This window comes from Crassostrea angulata, chromosome 7 (assembly GCF_025612915.1).
Source record: "Crassostrea angulata isolate pt1a10 chromosome 7, ASM2561291v2, whole genome shotgun sequence".
NCBI lineage: Eukaryota > Metazoa > Mollusca > Bivalvia > Ostreida > Ostreidae > Magallana > Magallana angulata.
In genome coordinates this window covers 42702442-42722376 of record NC_069117.1, presented here as the reverse complement: position 1 = coordinate 42722376, position 19935 = coordinate 42702442, and the positions used below count along the sequence as shown (strand labels likewise).

General features: G+C 32.9%; 3 protein-coding genes across 3 annotated transcripts; 1 reads left to right on the top strand and 2 right to left on the bottom strand.

The window, feature by feature from the left end:
* Positions 1-1125: 1125 nt before the first annotated feature.
* Positions 1126-6953, bottom strand: LOC128156423 (parafibromin-like). Its single transcript, XM_052818573.1, has 14 exons — positions 6793-6953; positions 6499-6604; positions 5688-5820; positions 5539-5594; positions 5280-5365; positions 4810-5035; positions 4420-4515; positions 3890-3962; positions 3434-3604; positions 2843-2930; positions 2550-2687; positions 2369-2460; positions 1820-1961; positions 1126-1375 (listed from the first exon to the last, which is right to left on the bottom strand). The coding sequence occupies exons 1-14, from the start codon at positions 6921-6923 to the stop codon at positions 1339-1341; spliced, it is 1575 nt and encodes a 524-aa protein (XP_052674533.1). The 5' UTR covers positions 6924-6953; the 3' UTR covers positions 1126-1338.
* Positions 6954-6987: 34 nt separating this feature from the next.
* On the top strand, positions 6988-10706 carry LOC128156424 (6-phosphogluconolactonase-like). The gene is made up of 5 exons (XM_052818574.1): positions 6988-7241; positions 8034-8237; positions 8520-8662; positions 9425-9565; positions 10088-10706. The coding sequence occupies exons 1-5, from the start codon at positions 7115-7117 to the stop codon at positions 10211-10213; spliced, it is 741 nt and encodes a 246-aa protein (XP_052674534.1). The 5' UTR covers positions 6988-7114; the 3' UTR covers positions 10214-10706.
* A 1509-nt stretch (positions 10707-12215) lies between these two features.
* LOC128157056 (cyclin-dependent kinase 7-like) lies at positions 12216-19898 on the bottom strand. The gene is made up of 11 exons (XM_052819411.1): positions 19800-19898; positions 18582-18641; positions 17987-18088; positions 17006-17080; positions 16509-16619; positions 15468-15586; positions 15055-15154; positions 14846-14932; positions 14120-14269; positions 13529-13664; positions 12216-13182 (listed from the first exon to the last, which is right to left on the bottom strand). The coding sequence occupies exons 1-11, from the start codon at positions 19854-19856 to the stop codon at positions 13154-13156; spliced, it is 1026 nt and encodes a 341-aa protein (XP_052675371.1). The 5' UTR covers positions 19857-19898; the 3' UTR covers positions 12216-13153.
* Between the last annotated feature and the right edge of the window lie 37 nt (positions 19899-19935).

Below are 19935 nucleotides of genomic sequence, written 5' to 3'. Positions count from 1 at the left end.
TGCCTACAAATTTTGACGGATTTTCATTAAATTTATACCAAAAGTTTATACCACTATTACCTTGGTCAAGTTCGAAAATCAGCATTGGTCGATTGACTCGATACTAGTATACTGCTTGACCGGCGGGGGACCCAGGAATTCTATTCTTGTTAATTTAAGGATTGTGCAACCTTTTTTTTGGGGGGGGGGATATTTTTAAAAAAGACAATGCATTGATCTGATGATTTGAAATTACCTTTGCTTTTTTCAATGGGGAACTACTGTAAAATAAAAAACATTCTACATTTTTTATTTTGATCAACCATTATAAACCAGTACTTAATGTTACAGTACTTCCATTTATTTAAGAAATAAACAGCAAGTTGAAAAGTTCACTTGGATATGAACTTGGTTGGTCAATGATCAAGTGATCAAATCCTGTGAAGCCCGAAAGGCTTGTCTGAAGATTTTGAGCATTTAACTTGCTGATTTTTACTTACCAAATGAACCAAATTATTTACATTGCTGTCATACTATAAGTGTGTGGGGTACTAGGTAGTCATTGTGACATCATTAAAAAGCTTGTGCAAAATTGAACACTCTTGCTTTTCTATAGGTTCATCAAAGAAAATATTTTTGCAACTGTAAATAGTGCAAATTACTAAACGTTACAAGTTACAAAAAAAGTTTCAAAATGAAATTCTTTGACCAGTCCTTAAGTATGCCCAGATGTACCCTCTGTGCAAGTTTAGTGAAGTTAGGACTAGCAGGTATGATTGTGGTTTCTAATAATTACATACTGTGGTTTCATCAATATTCGTTGAACACCAATTTTCGTGGATCTCGTTATATTAATCCACGAAATTTAATGTTCATTGAAGTACAATTTCTATTAACATTTTGTATTGATAGGATCATTGACTACAAATTTATGTGTCCTTGAAACTGTGATTTTCACTTTATACCCGAAAATTGATGCCCACGAATATTAATGAAACCACAGTAAATGGAATTGCACTCATGTGCAATGTAGAGAAATTTCATGGAACAAAATCCTTTACATGTATTTCTATGATTTTTTATTCAACAACAGAACCTTTTTCATCCTGATATCTGGAGAGTTTATACAACAAAACCTTTAAAAAAATCAATTCCATTTTTGATTTTATTTCATTTTTCAATTTGTATGTACAAAATTATAGCATATGACAGAATGGTTTCTTCCCCCATATACATATTTTTCCGTCTCTTGTTTTTCCACTTAGTCATCAAGTCACATATTGCAAAGGGACAGCACAAGCAGGATTTGTTATCCTCACTAGATATTTACAGTCAATAGAATACATCCACAGTCTCTTATCAATATCGCAAATGAGGCTTCTCTTTTGCCATGTACCTGAAAGAGTTTTAACAAGAAATCATCAATATGAGTGGTTATTAGTATTTGTGAAAGTAAAATTACCTCTTGATACAGTGTCAAGCCATTATTTGATTTGGATTGTATAGACAGCACAGTGTGTTTATTTACTGTAAGTCGTTTTAATTCCACGGTGTTAAAAATTTCACTATTTCTATTAAAGTACCAATCGCGATGGTTTTAATTTCACGCTGCTTAAAAATCAATTCATCAGAATATAAGCATTGAAACGTTTTTGAAAACTAATGATAGTATTCATGATTGGTTTAATTTCGCGGGAAATATTAAATCACGAACATAGTGAAATTAAAACCATCGTGATTATTTGCCAATCTACAGTGTTTAAAAATTTCAACGAAGTGTGTAGATGCAGCATTGATACAGCAGTGAATGAAAGACAATGGCCAACCAGTAAATACATACTTGTCCAACACTTCCCAAAACATGTTGAGTGTGGCTCTGTCAAGATGGCGCCTCATGCGGTCCAGATTTAACACTGTAACTGCCCACTTGGATACGTTGGCTTCTAAAGGCAGTTCTGCCCACTTCAAATGAAATGCTTTGACTGCAAAATAATTTTTTCATTTTTAAATGTTGATAAGCAATACCTTTGCCTTTCATATTTTCTGATAAAATTTCATCAAATAACTGATAGTATACATGTACATGTATACAGAATACATGTAGAGAAAGAGGATTTTACATGATTTTTCCACATTTCATGGTAACTTATGAAGTTTAATTTTGAGTACTATTGTGAAAGGAAATAAACTAGCAACACATAATATTTACGAAATAGGACAGAGTACCGGTATTAAAAAGAGAGTTCCAAGCAAGGAATAAAATTTCAAACAGAGACATCAATCATTATTTTCATATCTCCACCACACAAAATCATACATTGCACAAACATACAGAAGTCCATCAACACTGACACTGTTTAAAATACCATTAACAAGCATAAGATTTTACCTTTTGAGAATATTTCCACTGGGTTACCATTCCAAGGCCAGTTTTTAAACTGCCACGCTGGACCCTGTACAAAAACTGCTACAACCCTTTCCCTGGAAAGTATCGAAAGAGCAGACTGTAAAATATGCACCAATCCAGTAAGAGTTAATCATATAAAGTGTTGACTGTTTTGAAGCATTACCAGTCGTCTTGAGAGAGTTTGAGGGGATTATCAATGACACGGTATGGCACAGTTAGTCCCCCTGACTTTCTTCTCTGGATCAAGACTTCATTGTCTCGTTTGGTGCCCTGCGCCTTCTTCTCGTCCGTGCTCACAAATCTGTTCAAGGAAATTACAGAAAACTCTTAATACATGTACAAACATTCAGATAATGATGTTTCAATATAAATACTTCAAAACTTTATTATATAGGTAAAATTTCATGTGAGGTGTTAAATACTACAAAAAAATTTGTTAGTGAAATTCTCATGTACCTTAGATCTTGAAGTACGTCTTTTGCATTGAACATGGTGATAAGTGATGTAGTTGCTGCTGGGATGATAATAATAGGTGTTCTGGAGCCTGTAAATAATCAATAGAAAGCATGGAAAAACCATACTAAACTTATGTTGGGTAAAAACTCTCTTCTCTCATGCTCATTTTCTAAGGGACATACATGTAATTGTTGAACACAATTACAATGTATTACTCCCGTGCGACACACCAAAAACTTTTGTTCATGAATTTTTTTGTAATTTACGTACACCAGCAAACTATAAATACATGAACATTTTAATTTGGCATTTTTCTGGCATTAGGTTGTGTTTTTGAGGATACAGATGATAAAGAATATTTTCTTATCATATTGCCTTTGGTTCTGTGTTAACCAAGCTAAAAATACACCATAATTAAATTCTTTCACGATCAAAATGTCCGATAGTGAAAATAAATTTTACATCCCTGTACATGTAAGAGGCAATTTTGAAAAAAAAAATAATCTGACTATTTAAAATTATCAAAACCAAAAGTAAACGTACGTTACAAAATGCCATGCTTTTTTCTAATTGGGTAGTTTAAGATCATACCTTTTTTCTGATTGGGTGGCGGCCGGGCCTGTGAGACTGGCCTTGACATTGGCTGGGGTTGCGGTCTTTGAGGTTCGGGGCGTTTCTTCTGTGAGGGTCCACCCTCCGTCACAAACTTGAGGGTCATCTTGTGGTAAGATCTGTTGGTATCAATCTGGAATTCTCCAGTGTCTGCAATTAGAATTTCAACATTAGTCATCTTAATTAAACTATCAAACACATGCAGTTCATGCTTAAGTGCTTAAAGTAAAAACGTCCTCAAGTGATACTTTCAAAACCTGATTTTAATACATGTTAATCTTGACTTGTGCAATTCCATTTTTTCCCCATATGCTTAATCTTATCACACTTTAAAATGTAGTAAATGCACAACACTAAAACTCTAGAGCATTTCCAACCCACTGCACATACATATAGATAACTTCTTCATTTGCTTTAGCATGAAAAAATAGATACCTTCTTTGCTTTTGAAAGACTCTTGGTTGTATCTGTTGTATCCAGCAACTGGCTGGGGAGGTTTAGCTGGAGCCTACAACATAGGCAAGAGTGTGGTCACATACAGCAATGCATATAAGAAGAAACCATATTACATTACTTTTCTGGGGTGGGTGGGGGTTGGGGATTTCAACCAATAATCAATTATCTATTTACAAACCCATCATGGTTTTTTATTCTGAACTATATTACAACCATACAAACCAAAAGCCCACAACACCGACTATTTCATCCAAAATTAAATTTACAGATAAACATATTCATGCAAATTTTATTTATCCCATACCATGAATTCCTATCAAAATCAACACTCTAAAAATATTTCTATCATTTCTTTTAAATCTTTAAATTGTTTTTAAACACTGATTCATTAACATGTTGTTTACCCTTCAATAAATGTAAAACAACTTTCTTATTGAATGGCCTTTATAGTGTATGAAACCAACAAAACCAGGTGGTACCTACACTATGACTACACAACATGAACCTACCACTGAGGGAGTATGGGGAGCTGGATGATGTTTCTGGGTGCCTTCCTCTCGGGCTTTTATTGACTGTAGAATTCCAAAGATGTTCTTTGCAAATTGCTGGAAAAATCATGTTTCTTTACAAAATCCATTGGAATAAACACATCATAGATGAAGAAACTTCAAATAGACTGAAGACACAATGTATACATATAGATTTTAAGCTTGTGAATTAGTATAATAGTGATATACATTTACATTGTATTGTGATTGAGTACCATCAATATCTAGAGGCTAAATGTTTACTAGTAATTTTACTTTCCCTTCTCAAAAAGTAAAATAAATAGTAAAAAAAAATTCTATAAACATTTTATGTAGTAACTTCTGTCAAGAAAGGAAAATCTCATCACATACTTTTCCTTGACTCTGTAAAATTGTGGTTCTTGTTCGCCATAACCGCTCTCTGCTGACGATGTCTCTGGTTACATCTACTTCAGCGTCGACGAAGCTCCTCTGCTCCAGCGCCCCCGTCTGTATGTCATTTTCATCCACTTTGATCATTGTTCGCTTTTTGGCCAACCTTTTAGCTTTGATGGCTGCAATCTTTTCAAGAGGCATGGCCTCTGGTAGAGATGAAGACCTTTAATATGATGCAAGAATACTTTACTCATACAATGAAAGTATAAGTCTATCAAATTTCAAGATGAAGTACAATTACCTGACGTATGAAACATACACTGTGTACAAATGCTTTTTATCCAGATATTTTTGGATCATTTACATGCTGGTTCTTTAAATTTCCAATAAAGAACATCTGACTAAATATCTTTTTAAATATAGTTCAATTTTCTTATAAATAAATAAGACTTGAATTTGTTCCTTACGCTAAAGCTGCTTGAAGGACTGCGGTTTCCCTTGGTGCATCGATTTTGTTGATCCAGTTCAACCTTGCTTCTTGTACTTGTTTTTCCTTATCAAATGAGATGTGATTTTACTTAACCAATTTTTCAGGTCTATTCTGTCAATTTAGTATTTATCACAAAGACTAACATTTAGGAAGAAACAAAAATCAGTTATTTCATGGTGCACAAAATGTCTACAATGTCTTTTTTACTAAACAACATTTTATTACTGCAAAATTACCTCTAATCTGGGTTTCTTTTTGTCGCCTTCATGTGTATCTGTTGCTCCTCTCTTGGCTTTTAAAAGAGCATAAGATGACTTTTAAAATCAAGTCATAGATCCTCTTTTATGAAAAAAGTTTTCCTCTTTTTTCTATTACAATGTTTTACCTTGTGGAGGCTTTTGTAAGGGGATTTCAAGAGGAGCACTTTTGTCAATGTTGGTTGAAGAAGTTGTTTCCCCATTAAGGTAGGACAGTAAATCTTTTCTGTCTGGACGACGAACAACTGGTACGCCTTTAGCCTGCAAAACAAAATTTTGAATGAATACTCCCTAGTCATTGCAAATGTTTTAACACAGACTCCTCTAATTTTGTCTACAACTGAAAGCCGTTTTCCAGTTATTTCTATAAAACATTATTCCTTTATATTTACATTGGAATTTTCAATTTTCATCAAAACAAACTTTTGATTGAGAGAGAAATTTAAAAGATTCAATCTTTTAAGTTATTAGTGATGTTTTCATCTTCACTTTATATGCCTTTGGTATTCTTTTAAACTTGTTCCTAACCCACCCAATAATTGATATAATGTGGTTTGTTCACATGTAAAAATAGCGACTCTTGATCTACACATGAATTGAACATACTTCATTTTCTGTGTTCAATGAACTGTTTTTAAAAAGTCAGAAGCAAGTAAAGTAATTGGAAATATTTGAAGAATTTTTTGGTTTAAACAACATTCAACAAAATCTGCATAAGTAAATAAGATTAAAACAACCAAAACTAGTGCTGGTTTTAGCACAAGGTAAATTGCAATTCTGTTTGTATGTGTGAAACTGTAGCTCTGCGGCATATCAGCATGGATTAATCCATGGTGCTACAGATCTGCAGACAAATAGGTGTACAAAAGAAAATGTGTAATTAATGTATTTCAACAGCATATTCTGTCAAAACTAATTATTCATATCCATTTCACTTACCGCAGCTTCTCTGACGTATAGGGCATGCTGAAGTTGCACATTTTTCAACAGGAACAGAATGCAATCGAGTGTGTAGTACTCTTTGGGAATTCCATCTTTACCCGTTCTTATGAAATAAAAATAAGCATGATAAATACAAAGTAATGACGATGCGTTTTAGGTTGAATTACATTTTAATTAGGCCTACAGCACACTTTTCCCCAAGCATGCTTTCTGTTTTACTAAAAAAAATTTGCGATGCAGATATTCCAAATAAACATTCAGCTCCGTAACACATTGCCAACCTTTTCTTACCCATATATGACGTAGTTCGTCTTAACAGTCTTTGGCCAAGCAAGTTCTCCAAATATGACCTGATCATCTTCTTCTTTTATTTCTTTTTTGTTGATGTTGTACTGTCTCAAATTGCTCAAAACATCAGCCATATTTTATGTTTAACCGGAAGTGATTTTATAGTCTCTACCTTGATCAAATGTTTACATCTTAATATTCCATTTTCTTCGTTTATTTTTAAATCCGATGATATAGAAAGATGAAAAATGACTTACTTTTTGTGCCGAGCTCAATGCATAAATTTGATATAAATGTAAAACGTCTTTTGAGATTATAAATCAAGATGGCTGCGCCCAGAGTATTGGTGTTAGAGTCAGAAGCCGACGTATCATCTAAGCTTTGTGACCTTGTTATAGAGAAAGCAAACTCAGCTATTGAAAGAGATGGGAAATTTACGGTTGGATTATCGGGTAATTTGGAAATTTAAGCATAAATATACATAGAAGCACCTGCTTTTTAAAAATGGGAAGAGTTCTAATGCTTGTCTCCCGAGCCCGATGTTAATTACATCATAAACTGCAACATTCCTTGAAATGTAACTTAATTTAAACTTACTTTTCACATAAATTCAACTTGTGCCTATTGTCAAAGGGTGTGAAGTGATCTTGAATAAATTTTTAGGTCAAGTGTCAAGGTCACATTGGATAACACAAAAATCCTTTTCAAGAGCATATATATACACGTAAACTCTCTACTTAGCCCTATTTGGCCTATACTTCACATCAGCAGATCTTTCAAATTTTGGGTTATTGGTGTGCAATGACTATATTGAACCAAGTCAGTGTGAAGGTCATAGCAGATCTCTTTTTAATTAGTTTTAGGCCATAGATTATTTCCCATTCACTTAATAATCATTTCTCAGAAATGTTTGAAAGATGTCTCACAAAAATGCCTGTAGTTTTTGTAAGGGGTAATAGGATTGTAGTAGATATTCTATGCCAGCTGGAAAATTTCTATGTTAACCATAGGTCAAGGTCAAAGCAAAATTCTCTAAAATGCTTTTATTCTTTTGACCATTATTTAAGCGGGGCCCTTTGAGATGGTCCCTATCTCAACGTTGTCCAGCTGACATATAAGTTGGACAAGTTCATTGCTTATGGCATGTGTTTTCCCCATTTTGTTTACAATGAAACTTATGACTAAGCAACATATTTAAGATAATAAAGAAGACCTTCTAAATTTTCATTATTTTTTATATGAAGGAGGGAGCATGGCCAAGTTTCTGTGCAATGGTTTACCCAGCAGGACAACAGACTGGAGTAAATGGAGAGTGTTTTTCTGTGATGAGAGACATGTACCATTCACAGATCCAGAATGTACATACACCATCTACAAATCAAAGTTAGTGGACAATGGAGGACCACTTCCAGGGGAAAACATCTTCCCAATCAACCCTGATCTCTCTGGTAACTTTTTATACTTGCAATCTAGAATATATGTCAATACGTGATGGGGAGAAGCGAAATGGAGGAGATTTTTACGATTTCCTATAACATGTACCGGTAGTCATTTATTCTTAATTCAGCGGTTTCAAATTATCTGCCAAAGAAATAGCAGCAAGCTAATTTTTGTACTTGTACGTCACAAGCACACTTCCTCTCCTTGAAGCAATTCATTGACAAATTGCATGTATTATCAATCTTGTGTTGAAAATTCCACATTGTACTTGCCCCCTCCTTATTTTACAGTGGAGGAAGCAGCCCAGGCTTACAAGGAGAAGATCCTGGAGGTGTTTGGAGGAGTGGACCTCCCAAAATTCCATCTGCTGTTGCTAGGAATGGGACCAGATGGACACACCTGCTCCTTGTTCCCTGGGCATCCTCTTCTTAAGGTCAGCAAGATAAAATGCTGTTCAAGTACCATAATTCACATGTATTTAAATGTTACATTGTTGTTTTGTCAGTGTTATGTCCTTAGATAAGGCACTTTTTCAGCATGCTCTTAATTGACTGGCTGCAGTGGTTTACTGCTTCTGTTTGGAGTAAACCTTCTACAAACTTACCATGTATGTCATATTCAGGGAGCGTCAATGTTTCTTATCATTTTAAACCTCTAAATCTCAAAATATTGAGCTATTTCATAATTTCTGATTCATGTTTACAGATGTTGAATTTCCAGATGTTTTGCTTCGCCCGCAAGTTTGTAATATACATGTACTTCTTGTATTAGAATTTCTTGTCAAAAGGTCAAGATGTACACATTTACCTATATCAATTCAAATGACAGCTATACTGTAAATTCCTAATTAAACGCCAGGTATAAAATATCCGCAGAAAATCGCGAGAAGCCCATCTCGCAAATTTTAAAATTTCGCTTTTTATTTTCAGACATATGTAAACTACATGAAACTACTATAAAATTTTGGCATTTGCAATTTTATGTTCTCGCGATTTGATGGAAAACCGCTGAATCGCGGAATTAAGTACATGTACTCATGTAAAATAAGGAATCTACAGTATCATATCAAATGACACTTTCACCTATTTCAAATGATAGCTATACCTACCGGTATATCAAATATATCAAATGTAAGCTGTACCAATTTCAAATGCACATGCAACATTGTATACCTAGTCAATGTTTTTAATTACAGGTAACTAAGGATATAATTTCTCCCATCAGTGATTCCCCGAAACCTCCTCCTAAAAGAGTGACCATGACCTTTCCAATGATCAATAACTGTGAATGTGCCATATTCGCCTCTTGTGGGGGAGGCAAGGCGGAGATTGTAAAGGTATGTTTTCTTTTGAGGTACAATGTAATAGAGATGAAAGGGAGACGACTCTCAGTGGGGGAAAATACTAGAATTCCTTTTATTGTTGAACTTTGCTCCACAAGGTCCATTTTTTATCATCATTCATTTGATGATGTATGACCATCAAAATTTATGAAAATTAAGCAGAGGTTGGTTGCACTTCAAATCACAAGTTTTTTTAATATACATATACAGCATAACGAATTACAGCAAAGTATGTCGGATGAAAAACTTTGATATGTTATACATGAACCGATAAATGTTATTTAAAGACCCAATAATGTCTTTGGGTCATTAAAATTAGTTCATTGCAAGTATGAATTCACTATAACTTATTATGTGTGATAGCTGTATCTGCTGTAACTGTGTTATAATTTGTCTAATAAAGTACACAGGTATAATCGGTACTCAATATGATAAAATAGCGACAGATAAGGACATATGAGTAATGTTAAATAACATCACAATTAATTATTTCAATTAATTTTGGTGTATATTTAGAGGGTGCTGGAGTCGGACGGCGGGGAACCACTGCCTGCCGCCAGGGTCAAACCCACCCAAGGAGAACTGATCTGGATTTTGGACAAAGCTGCCGCCTCTCAACTCAAAGCCCAGTCCAACATCTAAGTGGATTGTCTTTCTTCTGGAAGTCCACTTAAGTATATAGTGCTCTCAATTAACTTGCAAAATTCAATATATATGTCTCTATCAAAAATGAAAAAGGTTTCCTGGGGCAATTACTGGTATGCATATTTTGATGACTTTCAGTTTTTTTCAGTACAAGAGCATTCCATGCATTTATGGACAGTGTTTTGTACATGTGAATACTAACTGTTTTTTTTACAGTCATGTACATGAGGTATCTACAGTTTATGATTATAATTTGTGTTTAATGTATAATTTTGTATTTAAAGAAAAGAGCAAAGAAACTGAAAATCTTAATATATCTATTTTTATCATCTGTTACTTTATTTTTACATGTATACAATATGCATTGAGTAAACTGTCTAATCTTTACATTCATGTATTTCATAAGCAGAGTACCGGTATATTCTATAAACTTTTCTTATCTCACTCTCTGTTTTTGGAAAATGCATTCAAAATGTATCTTATTTATACATTTGTATATGATTTGATTTCTAATAAAAGATTATTATATAGTATATATTACATGATAATCATTATCATTAAATGTACTTATTATTTTTTATTTACAAGTTTAGGGTGACTGCACACACATTGACAGTCTTTGGTGGGAGTATCAACCATATTAAACAATAAAGTTCAAAGATTTTCTGCACACATAAGGCATCCATGAGAGGCCCCCTTTTTATAAACATTGATGTAAATATTTAAACAATAAAATGCTTTGTTTGATGATTCATTCGGGACATGAAGGTAGCGACATTGCAGAAAAAACGCGGGTTATGTAAATTTTTTCTGCAATGATCGGTACCTTCGTCACCCGCATGAATCATTGAAGAAAGCATTTTATTGTTTATATTAACATCTTTTTTTTAACTTATTAATGAATTGACTATAAAAAGTAAGTAAAATTCACTTAAATACTGTTAATGTACCTAAGTTCATTAGCTAAAAGAAACAGCCAAAACGATAAACAGGGCATGTCAATTTCTGTCCTGTCAGTTTCAGCTGTTGTAGATTTCGACCAATCGATAAACAGGGCATGTAAATTTCAGTCTGGCTGTGTTTATATAGCTATGAATTTACTATAAGTTTCTGAATGATATAGAGGGAATAATACTTCTAACTTGGTAGATGTAAATATAGAGTAATGAAAAAAGATTATCATAGTTAATGGTATACCCAAAGTTACACCAGAGACATTCAAGGCTTCTTGCCAAAAGTCTATTTGATGGGATTAGCAACTTTTTAAATTTAAATCCATTGATGTTACTTTATTTGAGATGTTTTTCTAAGCTCTGCCAGAAAGGACTCTGTTTAGGTGAAATATGACCCAATAGGTCAAAGGTGAGAAAGTAATAACTATACAAAGATTCCACCCAGACATCTGTTGACCTTGATTTCAGACTTTAAAATAGGTCCAAATTTACTTATAAACACCCTGTAACTATAGGCACTCTGTGGATGAAGTTTAACCTAAACAGGACAAGGGAAAAGAAAATATATTGAACATGTGTATTGACAGACAGACCAATTACCGTTAGGCTTCATGTTGTGGGGGTCCTTTAAAGTTAATATGTAAATGACTACAGAAATTTTATATCTGGCAATTCATAAAACACAGATAATTTACTTCTTTTAAGCTTAAAAGACTTGGATTCAATCCTTGGTATGCTTGTCAAATGACTTTAAGTACATGCATGTAAAACAAAATTTGTTTTTCAGTGGATCAGGCACTAGACTATTCTCCAGAGGATTATGATGTTTGAAATCTTGGGGATTGTAAAAAAAATAAAAATGGATTTTTGAAAAACATATTTCTCCCCCAAACTGTGATTTTTTTTTTAACTATATACACTTCGTTTTTTACTAAGTAAATACACAGGAGAGAATTATTAGTTTCAAAGATCATAGCAGTTTGATCTGATTTGATTTTCATTCTTTCATTGTTTCACTCTTGAGTACAAAATAACTTGACATGGTCATAAGTGTTTGAATTTTTTAATGTTATTTTTACTGATGCATATACAGTCATAACAAGTTAGTTCACTTTAACTATTACATACTAATTATCAAGTGTTCGTCTACATGTATTTCTAAACTTTGGTCAATAAATACACTATGATGCCTTGAGAAGAAACAAACGTTTTAAGGTACATGTACAATAGAGTTTAAAGTAGAGCTAGAGATTTTTTTCCTAAGAAAATAACTTTCCCTTTGAATAATTTATCCAAACACTAATACCTCAGCATCCGTAGCTGATACATGGATATGTCATGCAAAGACTTGCTTTCAAAATAGAAAATCTTAAATAGGTATGTTTATAATCCTGTCGCGCTGTACAAACACACATTCATAACAACTATTAAACAACAATCTGCTTGGCAGACAAAACACATCACAGCATTGTAAATCATAACCACATACTTGTGAACTCAATAACAAAAACAACTGATTTTTAAATGCACCACATATTTTTCACACCAATTTAGCAAACTTTCACTCTGAAATTACAAACACTCTGTGAAGCACTCAACATTCACACATCAGTGACCAAAATTTTTCTTCTTTCTTTTTTTCATACATATATTCTCATAAACTTGAAATTGCAGCGAAGTTAAAAAGCACCTTTAACTTTCAACAATTTTTACACATGTTCTATTGTAAGCCATTTATAACCCCTCGTTCCTGAGTTTCAGATCATTGTTCAACTATAATTTTTAAAATGGCACTACAGTATTAACAGAAAAATAAGACAATAAATACTAGTATGGTATTCCAAGATTCTCTTTCCAGAATGAATTCCATTGTTTGAAATTCCTGCATGTAGATAAACCATTCAAGAGCACTGGTTCTTTATATGCATGAATTTCTTTGATAGGTGTAGTTTTTTTTTATATCCTTGATACATGTATCACAATTCTAAAACTGCAGCCTTTTTATAAGTCCACCTGTAGAATAGTAAATATCTTTACATGTACCAATATGCAAAAAATATCTATGCTGTTACTGCAAAATTATCTTGAAAAATATTTCAATTGGGAATTTGGTAAATATCAAAGATTTATATATTTGGAATTGAAGAAAGCTGAACATTTTTGTTTCTGGAAGAAAAAATATCTAAACAAACACAAAAGAAAAATTATTTAAATCATACATTGGGGGTGTCGAAATATTCAGGGCACTATAGCATATGACTTATAATAATGACGAGGAGATGAAGCTAGGATACACTTATTATTCAGGATGATTAAAACCAAACTTGAATGAAAATTAACAAAGACTGTGATATTTTACCTCCTTGTGCTTGTATTTTCCTTTTGAGTGACATGTTCTCCTCTTTCTGAGGTACGATCTTATTACTGTTAGGTCGAGGTAGCTGGGTACCTGGGGTAGGTCCAGGTTTGTTGCTGAAGTACTCCATCTTTAGAGCCTTTAATGATAAACAACTGAACATGTTATCTCAAAGACATTCCCATCAGTATCACAAAATATATCAGTCTATCAAAAGTTTCACTTTAGCCAAAGTACATTTAATCTATTTTTATACGAAATCATAGTAGAAAAGTTTAACAATGTGCAAATCTATTTCAAATAGTTAGTTTTTGATAACTTCCTGTTTTGCCATCCTCAGCAGTGATTCATTGCCTTCATAATCCCATTGAAGCAGTTTCTGACTTCAAGATTCCTTGTTATAATGCCATTTTAAAGGTTCATGAGAATGTAAACTCATGCTTATACAATAAAATAATGCTTTCATAAAGATTTTGATTCATAATTTGATGAGGATGTTAACTCATGTGTGAGGGGTACCCACCAAATCTACAGAAATTAAGTCCCCACAAATTTCACTGATTCCACAGTACATGCCATTGTACGTGTACAAACCTCAGTAGATGTGCATCGCTGTATGGGGTCCATCTTGAGCATCTCTGCCAATACGTCAAGGAGATCGTCTGATGCTGCTATGAATATTTCTTTCAGGGGTGTTCCAGGAAAAGACTTGAATTCTATGAAGTCAGGTAATGCTTTGATTTTCTTCAATTGAGAAAATGTAATGCATATAAAAATACATGCAACTATATTAAACGTCTTCATTCAATCAACACAAGGTTGTTAAATACAGCTCATAACAAAAGCCTCTACCCCTGCATTTCATAATTGTTGAGTTACTGAATAGACACAGTCACACTTAAGTAAGACTAGCAGAATGACCCTAAACAGTTGTACAGGATATCTTCTAGTTGGTCATGTACATGTGGCTTACTTTTCTAGGAGCTGGGCATCAATCAATGCTTTAATTTTCCTTTATAAGATTTAAATTATCCTATGCTAGATTTAAATTAAAGTTTAACATGCAAGCAAATGAATTGACTCTTGAGTTAAAAATTAATGAACTATAATGAATGCTAACTAAACAAAACAGTATATTCTAAAGATCATTTGACCATAATACTATGTCAATGTAAATGAAGACATTTATTGATTGTATAGGAGAGAGTATTTAGTGGACTTTTATATGTCCTGCAATAATCTGCCAAATATTTTGACAAGTACCGGTAGTGATATTTTGACCCTCTCTCCCTCTTTATTAAGATATTGAAGACTACTTACTGGCCAATCTTTCTCAGTAGGTGTCCCCAACACTTGAAATATTCTACTCAGTTGATCTAAATCTGACTCGCCAGGAAGAAATGGCACCTTGAAAGATAAAATATCCCTCTAGAATCTGTTACTTCATCAATTTATAAGAAAGTTTAAAATGTATCTTAATTCTTTGAATTCATCAGCTAGTAAAAGTGGTACAGTGTATGTGGGCTTACTCTGAGTAATAGTTCGGCTAGAATACAGCCCACAGCCCACATATCTACTCCTGTTCCATACTGACGGGCACCAAACAAAAGTTCAGGACATCTGTACCATCTGTCAACATAATTTGTCAAAAGAAAATTCTCAAAAATTAAAAATTATCGGCATCACATTGTGGAATTTACAAATGAACAAGCCGTGTAGCCATAAAAGTTGATCTCACTTTTGGTCTCGGTCTAACTTTTCATTCCTTTGTAAAAGTGAGACTGAGACCAACAGTGAGCTTGTCTAAACTGCACGGCCTTTGGGCCATATTCACATTTTATCTTGTAATCATTTTTTTTAAATAGAACAACAATATAGCCAGGTTTATCATTAAACTGATAATTTTCTACAAACTAAGACTAATTAATTTTTTTTACATCACCTTGTGACCACCTGATGTGTATAGACTCTATTTGGTGATCCAAAGAATTTTGCTAATCCAAAATCTCCTATCTTTAAAATTCCGTTATCATTGATCAGCAAGTTGTTAGGCTTTAAATCCTGAAAATGGTTCAGAAAAACACATCATAACTTTAAAAATAAAAAACGCTGCAAACTACGGTTTTGAGTCCAAATGAATCACTGATGATGAACATAACATTATAATCAGTGATTTTTTTTTTTTAATGAATCTAATATACATGATAGTAGAATTTATCATGATTTCAAACATTTTTTTGTGATAGAATTTTCTGTGTTAGGGATGATACTGCAAAATTAAAGCAAAAATACATGCACATGTAATATCCCACAGGAAGATCAAATTCCGAATTTTTTATTTCACCTTAAACTGAATTAGTTTTATAGCACTATAAAATTGGAAGCCACTTTGTGCAGAAAATGAAATATTCCATTTAAAAAACCCTAATTTATTAATAGTGTGACAATATTCATATTGATCTGTGAAGTTGGCAATGTTTTTATAAGGATCCAATGCTTTATCGTAACAGTGCCTGAATGGTCTATTCATTGCAACTTGAGTGCAGAAGATTCTAGGACACTCAGAAGTAGAACATTAAGAGGGTCATGACTATTATAAGGCCATATTAATCTCCTTTAATTAAAGAGCTCCATAAAAAGATGGAGAACAATATTCAATTTTTATTCATAACATATTTCAGTTTATTCTTTTCTAATACATGTAAATAGTTTATGGCCAAACTTATTATGTGCAAATTTTCGGCAGATCTGATGGTTAATTTTGTGACCACCTAGCCTACTTAAAATACATGCAAAAAATATGCCTACCCTATGAAGTATAAAATATGCCTGCCCTGTGAAGTATAAAATATGCCTGCCCTGTGAAGTATAAAATATGTCTACCCTGTGAAGTATAAAATATGTCTACCCTGTGAAGTATAAAATATATCTACCCTGTGAAGTTAAAAATATGCATACCCTGTGAAGTATAAAATATGCTTACCCTGTGAAGTATAAAATGTAAATGAAGATATTCCAATCCCTGAAGTGTCTGCAGAACATAGGATTTCACATGGCCCGGGGTCATTACAATGTTTTGGTCTTTTATGATGATCTGCATCAAAAGAAGAAATCTTATCACAAACAGTTTGGATATTCATTTTAAAATAAGAAATTGGTAAAAAAAAAAAAAATTCAGAGCATGTTTGGGTATGCATTTCTTTTTTAAACATACATGTAAAATAAATTGTGATCAAATTTATATTACATTGTGCTTAAATAAAGAACCTGATGATAATTAACTCTTAATTAATGTGGAAAATTCAAAACACTGATTATCCATACCAATATACAATACATGTGCCATATTTTTTAGACATATATGTATGTGAAGAGAATATTCATAATTCGTTCATAGCTAAAACTGTATTTTATAAGCCTAAAAAATTATAAAATGTGTTTGATAGCAAGTTTTTGCAAATACAACCAATTTGAAGTTACCTCTAAATCAGTTTCCATAAAATCAAATACTAAGTTAACATTGGAACGATGTCCTAGTCCAAATACATCTTGAAGCTGAAAATAAATTCATGCATTATTTTGTCATCAATACAATAATTAACTCACAAAAGAACATATTACATGAACTCACAAGTATCAAAGCAGCATTGTTAGCAATTTACTGGTAAATTTACTCACTTATTGCAGTTCAAATTAAGGTACCTTATACATTACTCATTCAATAACTGTTTGTAACACTTTGTTTCACTAGCTAGATCAAAAGTATAAACTAATTTGATGATCGAGTATCAATCTGCATGCATGGTCTTACATTTAAATTTGGTACAATTTATTGTTAATCATACAGCAAATTTGTCGTAATTTCTGTTCCTAGTGATAGAAAAATTGAATTATATGTAGTAAATTCAATAGCTACAGAATTTACACTCATACAAATTGGCTCAGAACAGATTACACTTTTTCATAAACTGTGAAGCGGTTTATTAAGCATAAAATGTCTAACCCAGTTTATACTTGTTTGAATTCTGTAACTATTTAATTTATTCCTATCATATATACATTGATTTTCACTTAATACAATTACATCCAACAAAAAAACCTTTGAACTATGAATTAGTTTGTTATTGGGATCTACTGTAAACGTATCCATGGTATTATACTGGGTATATTGTGTGTATAATATTTGGAGGGAAATATATTTTTTTCACAAGTTGGCAGGTATTCCTGAATGTTCCTCTTCTTATTAATAAATGCATGGCATCTGGTAATGTAATTGATTTAGTGGAAGCCGCATCTTGCAAAAAACATTAATTAGCATACACAGCCTAATATGATACGTTTACAGTACCCAGTAAGTTTCAAATTGATTTTCAACAGATAGAGATGGACAGCCAGACACAGAGAAAAACATTAAGTCTCTTCTGGTGTTACCAGCTGTAGACTAATCAGAAATTGAGTTACCCCTATAATATGTTTATGATGAAGATCTTGTAGTAGTTTAATTTCACGTAAAGCAGTTCTGTTAATGCCATCAGCAGCTTCAGCTCTGGTGCCAACTTTAATCTAAAATAGTGACATTAAAACAATTTTGAATGACATGACATCATGGTACATGTACATGTATTACAAAAGAAGGCAATGGTAATAATTGAAATCTCAACAAAACAACTACAATACTTTGGAATCATTTATTTTTGTGGAGCCAATTTTCGTGGAAGTGGGTTTTTTGCTTATTCATCGGGATGTAATTTTGTGGATGCATAGGTTTCAGTGTCAGTAGGATAACTAATTTTATATAATTAGTATTCGTCAAGGACGTAAATTCCTGGATGGGGGCTATCCACAAATACCATGAAAATGAGCCTCACAAATTCTAATGATTCCACAGCATTCAAAATTTAGCACTCTTAGAAGTTTAAACCACCCACAAGTACAATGTACTCCATCTTACAAGGACAGTTGGAAATATGGAATATTCCTCGTAGATTCTGGTGTTTCCAAGAAAATACAAAAATATTGTTTATGGTTATTTTTAAACATTAAACCAATGTCATACCTTCTTAACTGCTACAATATTGCCCGTTTTGAGATCTTTTGCTTTGTAAACCGTTGCAAACTGGAAAAAAGGTAATGCCGTAAGAGATATAGAAGATATGGCCAGAAATTAGTCCTGACTTTTACCCCATTTCATTTGTAATCAGTAACAAGGCACTGTTTTCTGGTGACAAAAAAAAATATATATGACAAAACTGATTTTCTTTCTGCTGGATGGTTTAATTTCATCCAGTAACAATGGTTACAGCTATATTTTATTGGTGACAAAAGGTAACAGAGGTGACAAGCATTTTTCTGTTTAGCAGGTGGTCTTATTTTATTTGGTTACAATGGTTACAATGGTAACAGCTATAATCCATTGGTGACAAGGTAAAATAGGTGACAAGCCTTTTTCTGTTTAGCAGGAGGTCTTATTTTATTTGGTTACAATGGTAACAGCTATATATATTCTCTTGGTGACATAGGGTAACAGTGGTGACACTCATTTTCATGATTCACAGGGGGTCTTTTTTGAATTGGTTACATTGGTGACAAGAGACCTGTAACATACATGACAAGCCTTTTTCTGTTTAACAGAGGGTCTTATTTTATTTGGTTACAATGGTTACAGCTATATTCTCTTGATGACATAGGGTAACAGTGGTGACAGTCATTTTCATGATTTACAGCTTTTCATGATTTACAGCGGGTCTTTTTTAAATTGGTTACATTGGTAACATTGGTTACAATGGTTACCTAACCCTAAACTAACCCTAACCCTAAACTAACCCCTAACCCTAACCTAAACCTAACTCTGTTTTGTAACTAATGTTACCAGTAACCACTGTAACCTGTCACAAGTACATCAAAGTTTGAAAATCATTCATAATCAAACACTGTTACCAATGTAACCAATGTTACTGGTTACAAATAGAAAGGGGTAAAAGTCAGGACTAATTTCTGGCCATATATGAAGAGATATAGCAACAAAATAGTCATACTCAAGGTATTTGCTACTATACTGTATCATTATAATACATATGTACAGGTGTAAAATGATGAGAGAAATAATGAGAAAAAAAATTAACATATTGAATGTACAAGTTGAATCTCGTCATTTGAGATGAACAAAAATATTTGATACTGAATCGGTTGTCATAGAACAATACATCAAAATAAAGTAAATATATATCAACAACAAAGATTCCATTCATTTATCGTCGTTTTATAACAGACGCACCTGTCCTTCGCCTAAAAACTCTATTTTTTCATACCGCCGTGACTTATCTTCCATCATTTTGAAAAAAATCAATGTTGAAACGCAACGTTAATAAGAAATTTAAAAATATCGTTATTATAAACACACATCAAACCTA

Bases quoted from the DNA above. Each gene is read 5' to 3' on its own strand.
- LOC128156423 (XM_052818573.1), bottom strand. From the start codon at position 6,923: ATGGCTGATGTTTTGAGCAATTTGAGACAGTACAACATCAACAAAAAA. The intron at 3,963-4,419 runs GTAGGTTCATGT...CCTATGTTGTAG, and splicing joins CTCCCCATACTCCCTCAGTG to GCTCCAGCTAAACCTCCCCA. The intron at 2,931-3,433 runs GTATGATCTTAA...GATTATTTACAG, and splicing joins GCCACCCAATCAGAAAAAAG to GCTCCAGAACACCTATTATT.
- LOC128156424 (XM_052818574.1), top strand. From the start codon at position 7,115: ATGGCTGCGCCCAGAGTATTGGTGTTAGAGTCAGAAGCCGACGTATCA. The intron at 8,238-8,519 runs GTAACTTTTTAT...CTTATTTTACAG, and splicing joins AATCAACCCTGATCTCTCTG to TGGAGGAAGCAGCCCAGGCT. The intron at 8,663-9,424 runs GTCAGCAAGATA...TTTTAATTACAG, and splicing joins CTGGGCATCCTCTTCTTAAG to GTAACTAAGGATATAATTTC.
- LOC128157056 (XM_052819411.1), bottom strand. From the start codon at position 19,856: ATGATGGAAGATAAGTCACGGCGGTATGAAAAAATAGAGTTTTTAGGC. The intron at 18,089-18,581 runs GTATGACATTGG...TCACTATTTTAG, and splicing joins ATATTGTAGCAGTTAAGAAG to ATTAAAGTTGGCACCAGAGC. The intron at 15,587-16,508 runs GTAAGCATATTT...AACCATTTTCAG, and splicing joins TACATTTTATACTTCACAGG to GATTTAAAGCCTAACAACTT.